We start from the raw sequence: 14,319 nt of genomic DNA on the forward strand, positions 1-14,319 counted from the left end.
AACTTTCTAATAAGGCACACAGAGTGCAGATCCAAATGGTGGTACAGGCCAGAGAGCAGGAATGTGCACGTGCACAAAGATAGACTGAAACAGCTGAGCAGACCAGCGCAGACGAGTTTGAGCAACATGACACTCTTCTCTCCCTTTTTTTCTATGATCTCTTGCCAACATGGAAAATGTTATTGTCCGACATGGAACTTTAGAAACACCATAGCATGCACATGCAAATACTGTGCAACTGTCATTTACAAGACATTCGGATAACAAATGTGAAATAGACAAACCTCAAACTTTTTGAGCTCTTCTTTAGCGACAGTATACAGAACTCCGGAGGAGTTCGGCAGGGCTGCTGTTCTTTCTGAGGTCTTCAGCCAATCTTCAAATCTGGAGTAATCATCCAGAAACCTCTGCCACAACCTCCACGTCTCCTCAATCCTGCACAAATAAACTTGCTCAGTAATGTAGTTTCAAAAGTCTTAAAAACAAACACTATTATTGTATGATTAGTAGTAGTATAATCAACACTATTATAGAATACTATAGAAGGCAGTGGGATGTCGTTGGTATCAAGCGCATGTGAATATATTCTCATATATCTAAAATACTGAATTGCCTATTCACAACATAGTTAGAAAAAGAAACCTCTCAACTATGTCTGATTAAATTAAAACTCTTGAACCACACAAAAGATGTCCCCAGTGCATGAATGCAGAAATATAAGAGCTGGATTTATCAAAGAGGCACTGACTTGAGCCTCCTCTCCATGGACATGGCACAGATGTTCCTCCAGCGCCTGTCCAGCCCTCTGGTGGCTTGCTGGATGGAGTCACACTCCGTCTCTGTGGAGCAGGCGTCACAGTCGTGGAGGAGGACTTCACACAGGTTCAACACCGACGCCACTCCTGTGCTGTGTTTCTCTATGTCCCGCTGCAGCTCCTGCAAGTCAGTCAGAATGATAACTTGATTTTTGCTGTACTAAAAAGGCTGTATTGTGTGGCTTTTAGCATTTCTCTAAATGCTGTTAAATGTTGCTTGATGTCTCGTGGCCCTACTTGTTTATGGCTTGGTTATGGATAAATTAATGCAGCAATAGTGTACAAAAGGCCTGCTTCAATACAGTAAACATATGTGTTAGCCAAGCTGCAGCTCTCAAGAGGAAGGAGGTCAGTGGGGTCTCACATTTAGAGTTGTATCTTGGCAATAAGAAGGATACTGACTGAAGGCTAGCTTTGAACAAACAGCCAGAGATGTATTCATGCTGGGATTTCCTCTTGTGATTCAGTGCCACTAATTTTCCACCAACGCAGTTTGAGTCATAATGTCCTGCTGTTATTGAGTTTTTACAGAAAAAGACTCACAAAGTTCACGTGTTTGGTTCATTTTGCATTCCTCAAAGGCCTTAAAAAACCCATGATCAAACTATTCTGCTTCGGAGTGCGTGTGGTCCCACTTGCCTGCTGCTGGTTGAGTTTCCTCTGAATCTCCTGGTCGTCACAGGTGTCGTAGACGATGGGCCTGGACAGCTCCGTCTCGATGTGAGCGAGCCACGAACGCAGGCTGCTCATGTTTTTATCCAACTGCTGCACCGCCACAAGGGTCTCCCTCAACTTCTTCACCCTGGTAGACAAACAGATTCAGGGAGCGAGTCAGAGTCCATTGATGGGACAACTGTAAACACTGAGACATGCCACGTAATAATAATAATAATATGAATAAGTAATAAGTAATAAGGGAGGACTTCCTTGACAGATCTTTGTATAACTTGCTCAACAACAAACCATAAAGCATGCTGTAAATATCCAACTGGAAAATCACAGATTGCAGCATCAAATAAAGGAATATCAGAAGAAATACTGGTTTTAACGGCATGGAACGTTTTAGAAATGCATAACAATATCAAATAAAAGTTTGATTATTTCTGTTTTATTTTTGTAGAGTTGAGTTATTTTTGCCATGTTCAGCAAATCAGAGCAGAAGAGAAACATAAGTTGAGGAGTATTGTAGAACTCCTTACTTGACCCGATATAATAACTGGACACCATTTGTCGTAGTTGTTGATAATAGTGAAGGCGTTGGCCATATAATATTACATATAACAAACCAAAGAACATTATTAACAATAGACGTTTAGCAGGTCTACTCTACTATCACTGCAGCTCCACTGTGATGTGGCATTATGTGCTGCATGGCATCAGCTGCACCACATCCACATCATTCCTAAACCTGCTTTGAGGCATCTCACAATATGCTGTAGGATACAGTAATTTGACTGTTTACATTATGGGATGATATATTGCATAGCATCACACATAATCTACTGCACACACTAGTGTCAAAAGGTGAAATATAAACTGCAAATAATTAAAGCTTGAGCAGCATTTGTTTTAACTTACTGTATAAGGTTGCCTCAGCTTCATAATTCTACACGCCTCACTAACAATAACAGTAGCTCTCCTGCTGTTGTCTGAACTATCTGGAAACTCATTGTACTGTCCTGTGCAGTAACCCCGACTGTATTCCAGAAACACAGACTTGTTTAAACAACATTGAAGACAATATTTTTGCACCAGATCTCCACTTAACCATGAGACTGGTTAAGTGGAGATCTGGTGCAAAATAAATCAAATAAACAAAATAAACATTGCAGAAAGAAGACGTATCTCTATTATTTAGGGCAGAACCATACTTAAAACATTCCTATCTGGATGGTGTAGCACCTTTCATAAATAATCCTTGAAAAATATTATTCTACATAGCGGAAGCTTTTCGACACATAAAATAATCTATTTTAAGATAATGAGAAAAATAAGCTTTGCATGAAGAAAGCACATGGAGCTCTTTCAAGACTGTAGACTCTTGTTGTGTACAATGCGGTCTTAAAAAAAGAAGTTTTAACATAAATTCTCAAGTTTGTCCTGCCTGTTGACATCGCAGTCACAATCCGGCAGATCCTCACTCGGGCATCCTGCCATATTCTCCGTCCCTAAGTCCAAAACCATGGGGGTGCAGAATTCCCAAAGACGACGTTAAAGTCAGGAAGCGTAACTATTCTCTTTTGTCCGTGTGCTCCACATGGAACGGCAAGCAGGTAGTGGTGGGGTGGCACAACTGTGACGACTCAACTGTTGCTCTCCAAGGTTAAAAAAAGAGAACCCCAACAGTTGGTGTGTGTGTGTGTGTGTGTGTGTGTGTGTATGTGTGTGTGTGTGTGAGAGAGTGGGAGTGCCTGAGAGTGACAAGTGCTGCTGTTTCTAAAAAGAGACCTACAGTCAGAGGCATGTGACAGAGCTGGCCTGTGTGTGAGTATTATACACCGAACACACACAAATGTGTGTGAACAGAAGCAACGGCTGGAGGCTCCTTGCAAGAGAGCAAACCTCGATGGATAGTGCACATCGAGAAGAGAACATTTCCAGTAAACAATATCTGCTGGAGAATAATAGATCCTTGTTTCTTTGTAAAATAAAAAACTCCAGAATCTAGGAAAGAAAACAAATATGAAGAAAACACTTTATTGTAAAGTACTCTGAGAAAGCTCCAAACGGGTTGTCCTGTTGTTTTTAAGTAAAAGGACTTCACAAGAGACACAGAGAGTGCAGCTGTCTGAATGAGGTTGGACACCGTCCCCAGACTGCTGGGGTGGGGTGTGGTGTGGTGGTGGGGGTCGGCAGCTGGAGTAGTTACCATCATGTCACTTTCAATTCTCAACACACAGAAAGGAGGAGTATATGTTTTATTACTCTACAATCTCAACTCTGATAAAAGTCAAAAAAGGTTGTGAAGACAAAAGGAAAGAGTTGAGGTGGGATGATGAATGTGACCTCTCTCTACTTAGTTTGCAGCTTCACTGAGTGGAAACACCACTGACACTAGCAAGGATTAAAGAAAGGCCTCAGCAGCAGTGTGGGAAAAAGTATTCTTCCATCACATGTCATGAAGCCTGTAACAAACTGAGGCCAAGGCAGGCCTTGATTGATGAAATAAAAAAATTAAAAATACTCTTCTCATCTCGGAGGAGTGATGCAGCAGAGGATCAGAATGGTGAAGAGTAAGTCTTGTGACAAAGTGACCCTTTCATCCAAATAATTATACAGTGAGGACGCTATAGATTATGTTCATTCATCAGACCACAAGCTGGAGCCAAACTAGATGGTGTGCAAGTAAACTTGTCTACAATATTTTTAGTCCACACTTTTTAAATGTTAATTGTGTCCACCCGACTAGTATTATCTATGAATCATGCTATTAAAGACCATGAGTAGTTTGAACTATATTTCTGAAGCACTTTAGGAGACAATACAAAGAATATTTGACTTAATTTCAATAAAGTCTTTTTGGAGTCCACTCTCACCATCACATTACCAACTCAAACAACCCTCTGAACCCTCTTCGGAGTCTTGGACACCCACCTGGCGGCGATGAGGTCCAGCAGGTGTTGCCAGCGCTCGCTAACTTTGCTGAGTTTGTGTTGGATCTCGGCCGCCTTGCCGTCTTGGCTGGACCTGGCCAGGCGCGCGCCCATGATCTGCAGCTGCTGCTTGTTCTCCTGAGCTACACCGATCTCCTCCTGGTACTCCTGGTGGAGAGACATCCAGTAGGTTAGCACAGGGAGGCAAGTGTGGTGTGCAGTGTTTGTGTGTCCATGCAACTGTGCATTAGAGCTGCAGATGAGACCCAAATCTTTTTAAAGTACATAAATGTTGATAACCCTGGTCTACAAGCTATAATCGGTTAAAGTTCTTTTCTTCCTCTGGTTGTTTAAAATTCACAGCAAATTCACTTTTAGGTATGACTTGGTCAGTAAATATAGTACGCAAGTAAATAAATCCATCTGAGTGAACGTCTTCATGAATAGATGTCTTGTGTTTCGTTCATTCAAACATTTTAGGTGTATTTTCTTTTGCGTTAAATCACCTTGCGCAGCTTTTCGATCATCTCTTCAATGCTGATGTCTCCATTCTGAGAGACCTTGCTCTCCATCTGTGTGAGCCACTCACATAGCTCCTTGTTTTTCTCATTGAACACTGCCCACTCGTTCAACTTCTCGCTCACTTGCTGCCTGCGCAGGGAAAGCTGAGGGGACACAGGGAGGACAGAGTGGGGAAGGGAGGTTATGAGAGAAAACATGTGGAAAGGGATCATTGGAAAAAAAGAGTCACTTTGGTGGTTAAGAAAGATTAAGAGAAACAACATAATTGGTGGAAGATAAACTCAAAGAAGTAATTGATAGAATAATAGATAATGGTTGAACAATGTATGCAACAAAAATAAATACTCAAGCATCAATGAGAATATGCCCCAGTCCTGGCAATTCTTCTAAACCTCTCAATCTTAACCAAACACAGCTCACAATAACACTTTGGGCTCTGAGAAGTGGAAAATTAGCCACAGCTGAACACACACTGAACTACAGCTGAAAGCCCTTTTGCTAAAACCACAAGTTAAATCCACAAAGTGAGGATCACAAGGCAAGTTGTCACACCAATTACTTTGAGATTATACAGAGAAAGCTCGAAGTAAAAAAATTGTGTAAATCTACCTGGTGGCAGACCTCCCCCCACTGGCGCTGTAGCAGCTGGAGGCGTTCCTGTAGGACTGTTATGTCATCTGCACTGACCACGCCCTCCAAGGTGTCCCTCAGCAGGAACAAGGAAGTGAGGTCATCGGTCCAGCCCTCCACACTGCTTTCCAACTCCTGCATCCACATGACATAAAAAGAAAGGATTTACAAAACACAGAGAGGTGACCCATAATTTGAAGATACACTCCCAGCCTGCTCACCAACAGCCATAGATAAAGCAGGAAAACCACAGAACAGAACTACTGACGCTCAACTGCAGCTGCTGCACCCTCATAAATAGTGATGAGGAGAAGCAAAACAGTAGACTGACAAGAAATATTACAGCAAAACGTGCCACAGAAAGAAAGATACACAATTTCTTCTAAATGCGAGGATTTCGATTTTCATAATTTTCTTTTAAAAATAACAGTAAGATGTTACATTCATATATTAATACAAATCAGCTCCATTCAAGGTTTAAGGCAAGATAAGGTGACGGACGCATCAAACCTTGTATCGCCTCCTCATCCGTCATTGTGACGGATTTGCGGCGGTTGTAATCATTTGTTGACCTGGAGAATGTCTCCATTATGCAATACGCACAAAAGGAAGCACACACACATACAGAAATATACCCCCACTGCAAGCAGGGATGCTCTGTCTCTCTCTCTCTCTCTCTCTCTCTCTCTCTCTCTCTCTCTCACACTCACTCACTCATGCGCACGCACCCTCTCTGTTCTCTCCCTCGCCCAACCCCCTCTTTCCCTTCAGTTGATGCTCACCATGTGCAGCTATTCTCACAGCCCTCCTCCCTGAGGAGCTCAGGACATGTCAAGCATGAAGCATGACTGCATAAACTGCACAGCGGTTAACAACGAACTGCAAATTATCAGACACAAATTTAATGACTGCTGTGGGAGCAAAAATAATCCACGTTGGCTCATTCAAGCATAATAATTATTGACCCAAGACAGGCTAGTTTTTGAAAAGTACATATGGAAACAGATCAGATCAGATCAATAAAATGTGATCAAGATTCAAAATGATTTCCCCCCTAAACTAAATGTATACAAACTGAAAAGAGGACAAACAAGGGCACACAGTGTGACAGCAGCGAATAGATAGAGTCATGTTCTTTTTGCTTCTGGTCTGTCTGCTTATCTGTTTGTCCTCATAGCCAGATTAAGTATATATGTGTATCTTGAACAGATGCAAAACATACACTAGAAAGAAAACACTATTTGAATATGTGTATATTAGATTATTCTCACCTTGCATCTGATTTGCTCTGAGTGGAGCTCCTCATGGTGGTCAGGCAGTAGCAGAGACAGCTTCCTCTTAAAGGCCCTCAGCTTCTCCAGGGACGCATTTATGCCCTTTTCACATCGCTCCCAGTTCTATAGACACACAATCACACACAGTAAGAATTAGAGCATAAAACTCACTCACTCACTCAACCTCCTTAGCAACCCCATGAAAAGAGTGATACAGCAAAAATCCAACAGCCAAAGAAGAGAATTAACACAGCTTCATAAAGAGGTTCTGCTCCCCAGGGTGCGGATCAAAGCTATTTTTAGAGTCTGACAAACGGTTCAATTCAGGATAAAACAGGGTACCGGTAATATTTGCTAAGAAATGCTGCCGCAAAATGGCATACCTGAGTCATGGTAAAAGTACCTTCAGCAGCTGCTGTCTAAGCTTAAGCCCAGGAGGAGAGAGAGTAACTAACATCATAGGAGAATAAGATAAAGAGGACGAAAGGAAAGAACCATGTTGAACAAAAAAGCCAAATTCCCAGATGCATCTTTTATCGTCAGTCAATACAGGGCATTCCTATCAGTCTGCAAAATCTACCTCACAAAGTTCAAATCATTACAGCTCACTGTGTAGTGTCGGCACTCTCCATGTGTGTGTGTGTGTATGTGTGTGTGTTTATGTGGATGTGTGCCCTGGCCTGAAACTTACTTATCTTTGAACCATGCATATTGCGCAGATGCAATTTATCTGAAGACAGAAGTGAGTGTGCTCCATTTCTGTCCTCCTTCTGGAGTGAAGATGCAGCGTTGCAGAATTGATGTGATAACCTGGTTTCAGTGTCATCTGAGCCCTTAATGAGCCCACTTGGTTGTACTGCATGTACATCTCATTAAGGGCTCAGATGCCCTTCAGCACCCTTCACACAGCAGCACGATAGAGACACAGCTTCTCGCTAACCTTCAACACAGATTGTGCTCAAATGAGGCTTCACAAACCTGCAATAGTACAGGATGTCCCATAATACATCACTAAACAGTACTCTCTTCCCCATAAACACTCCATTTGTTACAATCTACTGTATGGGTAATGACAAATAAATAAACTTTTCCAACGTTGCGTGGCAATGAGTGTAGGAACCAAAGCATAGAACAGAAAGTGGAAAGAATGAGGGTAAAATTAAATAAAAAAGACAGTATTTATGTTATGGTGTCATATGTTTTACTGTAGCTTAGACATGGAAAGACCAAGAGAGCAAAAGACACACAGAATAAATAGTATGAAAAGATGTCATTATTCTTCCAGCTGTAGTTTTGTCTTACCTTGAGCAAGCCGTGCAGCTCCCTTCTCTGCTGGTCCAGACGGTGGTGGGCGTGCCTCCACCTCTCCTGAATGTCCATCAGCTCCGTCTGCAGGGTAGACTCGGCCCTGGCATCGGCCGTCAGCAGAAGGCTCCTGCCGGCCTCCACCGTCAGGATGTAGCCTCCCTGCTGCCTCTGCAGCACTCGCTCCCTCAGCTGGAGGAGCAGAGACAGGGAGAGAGGGCAGAGTGGATACAGGTTAACTAAGGGAGTCTAAGGTTGGAGAAGAGGTGAGGGTTTATTAGTGAGAAGTTTAGATTTGCTGAGTTAAAAGTATTTTTTAAATAGGTTACATGTTTGTAAAGATGGAAATGGTAGATAAAAAAAACTTTGCATAATTTAAATTATCTTAAAGTGACCTCATAACAAATGAAAACTTCTTAAAGAAGGGAAAATAATTGTGTTATTAAGTGAATCCATCACCTCATCCACCTGCGATATACTTTACATTATTTGTAATTAGAATTAGGACTTGCAGAGATAATAAAGCATAAATATTTTAGAAAAAGTCATTTCAGAGAAGATTATGAATTTGATTACGGTGATGGGTGACTTACCTGAATCTGATCCAATAGGTTTCTGGCCTGCTGCAAGGCGACTGGTTCTCCTGGCTGATGTTCATCTGGATCACGAGTCACTTCTTGAAGCCATTGTAGCAGCTTCTCTGCCATCTCCCGGTACTTCTGCCACTGACGGACCAGGCTATCAATAATGCCCCTTCGTTGCTGGGCCCGTCTCACTACACCTTGCCACTGATTGCCTAACAAGGCCAGCTTCACGCTGAAGTCATCTCTGTGAGGGGGACAAGAGCGAGAGTAGCATGTATGCTCCCTAACCACTGGATACATGTTCATGAGATAGGACATTTTCATATAAATAGGATTGTGTGTGTCTTTACCTGTCATCCACTTGTCCTTGGTCCAACATATGATGGCCATCATTGATGATGGAGTAGAGAATCTGTTGCCTGCTAAACATCTCTGCCTGGAACAACTGCAAGTACACATACATACAGTACATATACATAGCAGTATGTAGTACACACACCTACAAAGACAGCATTAGATGCACATGTACTTGTAATGCTCCTCTGACCTCATGGTCTCTCTGCTGCTCCAGCAGATTCAGGTAGTTTCCTGAAATCTCAGCGGCGAGCTTCTGTTCAGTCTGAGACAGGAACTCCATCCACACCTCACATTTCTGGAGGAAACTCTGCTGTTGGAGCAACACCGCCTGCAGTTTACTGGAGAGGGACAGAGGGAAGTCGTTTGGAACATAAACAATAATAACATAGAAAATGTTAGTGACTTTTTTAAAGTTATGTCATTGTAAAGTTATACAATACAAAAAGAGAATTATTCAGAACGTTGAATTTCAAAGACTCCCAGGCCTGTAAAAAACATCTTTAAGCAGATGCTTCACTAGCACACAGAAGCAGCTTGAGTGTGAGGAGTTGACATCTGTGTCTGATGTTAGGCAAAGGGTTTTGAGGGGAAGCACTACACAATCTAAAGTAAAATGAATATGTCATGCTCTAACATTAAAGGAATAGTCTCTTGAATACAGACAGGAAAAAGCTCCATAGTTCAAATGACTAGTTATGTTATTATGCTGAAGGTGAACGTTAAATACATATTTAACAACAACATAAAATATCAAATGCTATTTATTATATTTATTTAAACATGTGACATTTGAATGTTTTAGGTACCTGAACCTCTCAGTGAGGTGAGCGGAGTGAGTGGCCCAGGCTCTGTTGAGACTCTGCAGCCGTTTAACATCTCTGTCACTGACTGGCAGTCTGTACACCGACTCGTTAACACGCTCCAGGTCTGGAGATAGACTGCTCAGCCTCAACAGGTAAACCTGGGAATACAATATTACTCATTTTCAGAAAGACAGTCGAAAGAACACAAATGCTTTGTCCATCAAGATAAAGATAATCTAAGTCATTTAATTTACAGTAAAGTCTTTGGTCGGTGATATGTTTTACATGATCAATTTACGCAAACTTTTTTGTGATAATGCACCAGATGTTTCAACACAGATAATACAACAACCACCAAGCCAGCAACATTTGTTATACCTTTAGTTTTTCCATACGTGTCTGGACCACAATGATCGCCGGTGAGCCGACTGGGTCGGGCTCCTTAAGCACCTCATCAGCCTCCTCAGCCTTACGGATCAGTGTGTCCAACTGCTCTCTGAAACCCTCACAGGCCTGAGATCCAGACTGCAAACAGTCAGACAACAAACAGTGAGAATACAGAAGTGATGGCTTAACATAGTCACATAATGAGGGTTTATATAGAAAACAGTGATGTGTATGTCATTCTTCCTATGCCCACTAATCCCTGCTATCCTACCTGCAGTACTTCCTGCTGCCTGTGAAGGGCGTGCTCCAGTGTTCCTAGACGTTGTGTGAGTGACAGGTGGTCGGACTGGAGCGCTGCAGAAGAGGAGGAGTCAACTTGGCTCTTCAGCTGCTCCCCTAAAGCCTGTAGCTGCTTCAGGGACTGTTGCACTGAGGCCTGGTCCCCAAGGCACACCTGCAACAGTAATGTCATCAGAAAGAAGCAGGTTAGGAACAGAATGACTAAATATTTAGAAAAGTTGGAAAAAGTCACATTATTTACATGTACACTAATGGCACAGGGTCGACAGGACTGTATTTTGAATGAAAGACCTAGTCAAGGAACCCTTGACAAATGTCAGAACGTAAGATAAATTGATGCATGTTCTTATATTAAGGTGTTTAGCTAATGGGTTTTGAAAGAGCCCAAAAAAGGCCATGTGATCCTTTAGCTAAAGGTTTTGTGTAAAGCGTTCTTGTAAAAAGTTTTCCAGAAAGGACAGCTCATGCACAAACAGTTTTCAACCACTAATTGTTTACTATAAGTTTGAATGAGAGATTCTGCATATATTATTAGGACAGTCCGTCTCTAGACATTGCTCAGCATGGCCCAGCGTGACATGAGGACCCCTGTAGTGTAAATCAGGGGCCTGTCTTTCCCTTTGCGATCTCCTTTTCAAAGGGCTTTTGTTACGATTCTGCTGTGAATCTACATTCAAGCCGACAATAGAGCAATTTGGTATTCTGCAGAGGGGATAGAGGCTTTGTGAATCCTCATAGCGAGCTGACAAGCCACTTTCAAGCTTCAAGTATCAGAAAGTAGGCTGAGGGTTAGCTTCAACTGCTGACAGAATTAGTTTCACGTCATCCAGTGGACTGTGTTACGCCGTCCCATCTCTACCCACATCACAGTCCATTATCCAGGCGCTGCTCTCCTCTTCTGTGATCTCCCTGTCGGTGGCGCTCTTCAGCAGGCGATCAGCACGTTCTTCCTGTTTCTGAACTAATGTCACGCACTGGCCACACGATGACCTGTAGCGCTGCCACAGCCCAAGCAGGGCCTTACTGCTCCTCAGCTGTTCTGAGATCTGCTCTAGCAGACTGTTCCATCTAGAACAGAGGAGGAGAAACATATTGCTACATATTGATCTCAGCTCAGAAGTTGCCGCAATTTGTTTTGAAGTCACTCAGGGGATATGCTTTTGTTATTCCTACCTAATGTTAATGTCCTGGAGGGCTGTGTTGAGTGTTTCAGCAACAGATGGGTGGCACTCTGTCAGGAGCTGTTGTGTTACAGAGCCAAACTTCTTCAGGCTGCTCTCCTGTTTATCCATCTCGTACTGCAGGTTCTTAGAAACACAGGAGGCCCACGAAAAGTTAATTTACATTTTGCAAACTTTGAGTTTCTCAAATCCTTCACACATTCTATTTATTATCTCAAAAAGAGACACCATTGCCAATTGTCTTTTGGACACTGAGCAAATGTTTTCATTCAAACTGACCTGAAATAGTTATTGCAGTAAACTATCTTGAGCAAGACTTACACTAATAACGGATGCACAGTCTTTTCACTGGTGCGCCACTCTGCACACATCTGCTCACCTCCAGACTCTCCACCTGTTGCTGTACTGCCTCTAGAGACCCGTTTAGGAGACACAGCCTGGACACAGAGTACCTCCCCTCCATCAGGTAACCATTCATCTCCTCTAAAGCTCGCCGGTACAGCGTCCACTGCTCCAGCATCGACCGCAGGCTCACCTTCATCTGGCTTATCTGATAGGAAGGTTGGCAGACAAAAGGTGTAAGCATCTTAAAGCGCAATGGGGACATTTATGTAACAATCACAAGGGTAAGGGTTCCAAGAAAGTCACCATGTGGTTCAAATGAGCCCAGGATTGGTTCAGTCCTTTAAGGGTCTCCTTGACAACAGAGCAAGCCACTCCTGTCTTATTCTGGATGAGAGCATTTCCTCGTTCCTCTGCTTTCTCTAGATCCTTCTCTTTTTCCTCCACTAATTCCTCCAACTCCTGCAATAAACAGATCCTTTGTTTTTACTTTCTGAAAAATCAAACTCAAACTGTGTGCTGCATCCATAGCATTGGTCTATGTATGTATACCTGACAGTCTTTAAGTGCATTCTGCACAGATGCCACATCCTCTATCCGGTGTCTCTTCTTCAGTTTATCCTCCTGTAGCGTGAGCCAGGTATTCAAGGCCTGAACTCCATTTTCATGCTCCAACCAACCTTCCAAAAGTCCTTCCAAAAGCTGAATCTAAAATATAAACAACTTTGGAACTCAGAAACTTAAAACAAAAAATATAAGAAGAAAACAGCCAGGTCTGTGACACTGGAACTGAAACATTACCTTTTCAGCAATGAGCCCCTGTAGTATCTGCCATCGTCTGTTCATAGCTCCCAGTTTCTCAGCAAAGTCTGTTTTGTCACTGCGTTTCCCCTCCACATCTTGACTGCTGATCTGCAGCACTGATTGGTTTACAAAGTCCACAGTCAACTGTTTACAGGTCAGATCTATGCGGAAACCCTGTGAAACAAAAATGAGACGTGATGTGAATGTGATGAGGAAGAGGGAATAAGAGAAAAGACAACACACATGGCTACTGAACTCTAACTGTTTTTTACCTTATATTTCTGTAAGAAGTCATGGACCAACACTGAGCCTACAGCTCCCATGATTTTGTACTGGTCCTCCTGTATGAGGTTTTCCAAAAGAGAGATCCAGCTCATCAGCTCTGTGATGGCGTGGCGGGATGCGAGCTTCTCCATCTGCAACTAAGGGCCGAGAGCAGAGGGATTACAATGTAGCCAAAATACAGTACCATCGTGGACAAAACCTCTTGGGGAGAAAAATTTTGCAACAATTGACAACCATTAAAGTTCAACGGCGGCTGTTTTCAGACCTGGTGTAGCTTCTCTTGTACTACAGGAATACGAGTCAACAGTTCAGCCCAATGAGTGTCAATGTGGCCCAATGCCGTCCTGAGACCAGCAGTATCTACTCTTTTCAAACGCAGAAGCTGGTTTCCTGTACTCAGCACAGATGAACGCAAAGACGACTTAGCATCCACCTCTTTGGAAAACTCCTATCAGAAACAAAAATGACAGTGAGTTAAGTTGCAACAATTCAATAATAATATAGATTCTATTATTTTAAGTGTGCACTCCTCAAACTAACCAGGAAGGCATAGAGGTGGTCTCTGACGGTCTCTAGTTCCTGAGGCACTGTCACTGACTGGGTCGTCCAGAACTCCAGCTGGTCCAGAGCCGAATGCAACCAGTGGCTCAACTCTGCTGACTCACACTGGTACCTGAAGTTTATACACGGGAGAAAATATGAACTTTTGGTTCTGAAAGCTTCTGAAAGATTAAAGGACTATTTATTTCAGACTCATGGTTTCACAAACAGGACTGCTGACTCACATAGATACATAATTGATTTGATTCTTTGCACACTGTCAAACAAAACAAAGTCCCTGACCTGCTCCAGTGTTTAAGCGTGGAATCAAGGCGGTGCAGCTCCTTGTTGACCTTGGTAGTGGAGGAGAGCCAGTGATCTCCCAGCTGAGTCAGCTGGTTCTCCAGGTCTGAGCAGCCAACAGAAAGAAGAAGCCTTTTGCCCTCCTCCAGGACCTGGTACAGCTGAGACTGATGCTCCGTCAAGCTGGCCTTCAGACGCTAGAGGACAGAGAGATAATTGATATTATAACAAGCATGCTTAACTAGAGCTTTCATGGTACATCAGATGACATCTTGATAGTGTCATGCAGTATCG

General features: G+C 42.8%; 1 protein-coding gene across 3 annotated transcripts in view; it reads right to left on the bottom strand.

Annotated features, from left to right (window-relative positions):
• The window catches only part of syne1a (spectrin repeat containing, nuclear envelope 1a), a 79,443-nt gene that overhangs the window by 9,249 nt on the left and 55,875 nt on the right, over positions 1-14,319 (bottom strand). For 2 of the 3 annotated variants that reach the window (XM_034527046.1, XM_034527047.1), the window contains 24 exons: positions 14,026-14,222; positions 13,723-13,855; positions 13,448-13,630; positions 13,170-13,319; positions 12,895-13,071; positions 12,646-12,801; positions 12,400-12,555; positions 12,131-12,301; positions 11,744-11,877; positions 11,434-11,638; positions 10,542-10,724; positions 10,262-10,408; positions 9,887-10,041; positions 9,271-9,418; positions 9,074-9,168; positions 8,733-8,967; positions 8,137-8,331; positions 6,832-6,957; positions 5,540-5,695; positions 4,915-5,073; positions 4,410-4,576; positions 1,455-1,617; positions 749-936; positions 285-435 (listed from right to left, as the gene is read on the bottom strand). In XM_034527046.1, the coding sequence (XP_034382937.1) occupies positions 285-435; positions 749-936; positions 1,455-1,617; positions 4,410-4,576; positions 4,915-5,073; positions 5,540-5,695; positions 6,832-6,957; positions 8,137-8,331; positions 8,733-8,967; positions 9,074-9,168; positions 9,271-9,418; positions 9,887-10,041; positions 10,262-10,408; positions 10,542-10,724; positions 11,434-11,638; positions 11,744-11,877; positions 12,131-12,301; positions 12,400-12,555; positions 12,646-12,801; positions 12,895-13,071; positions 13,170-13,319; positions 13,448-13,630; positions 13,723-13,855; positions 14,026-14,222 (3,930 nt within the window). Of the gene's footprint in view, positions 1-284; positions 436-748; positions 937-1,454; positions 1,618-4,409; positions 4,577-4,914; positions 5,074-5,539; positions 5,696-6,070; positions 6,256-6,831; positions 6,958-8,136; positions 8,332-8,732; positions 8,968-9,073; positions 9,169-9,270; positions 9,419-9,886; positions 10,042-10,261; positions 10,409-10,541; positions 10,725-11,433; positions 11,639-11,743; positions 11,878-12,130; positions 12,302-12,399; positions 12,556-12,645; positions 12,802-12,894; positions 13,072-13,169; positions 13,320-13,447; positions 13,631-13,722; positions 13,856-14,025; positions 14,223-14,319 lie in introns of those variants that run through there. The other variant, XM_034527048.1, reaches the window with a different exon arrangement.

Source organism: Cyclopterus lumpus, chromosome 24 (genome assembly GCF_009769545.1).
Source record: "Cyclopterus lumpus isolate fCycLum1 chromosome 24, fCycLum1.pri, whole genome shotgun sequence".
NCBI lineage: Eukaryota > Metazoa > Chordata > Actinopteri > Perciformes > Cyclopteridae > Cyclopterus > Cyclopterus lumpus.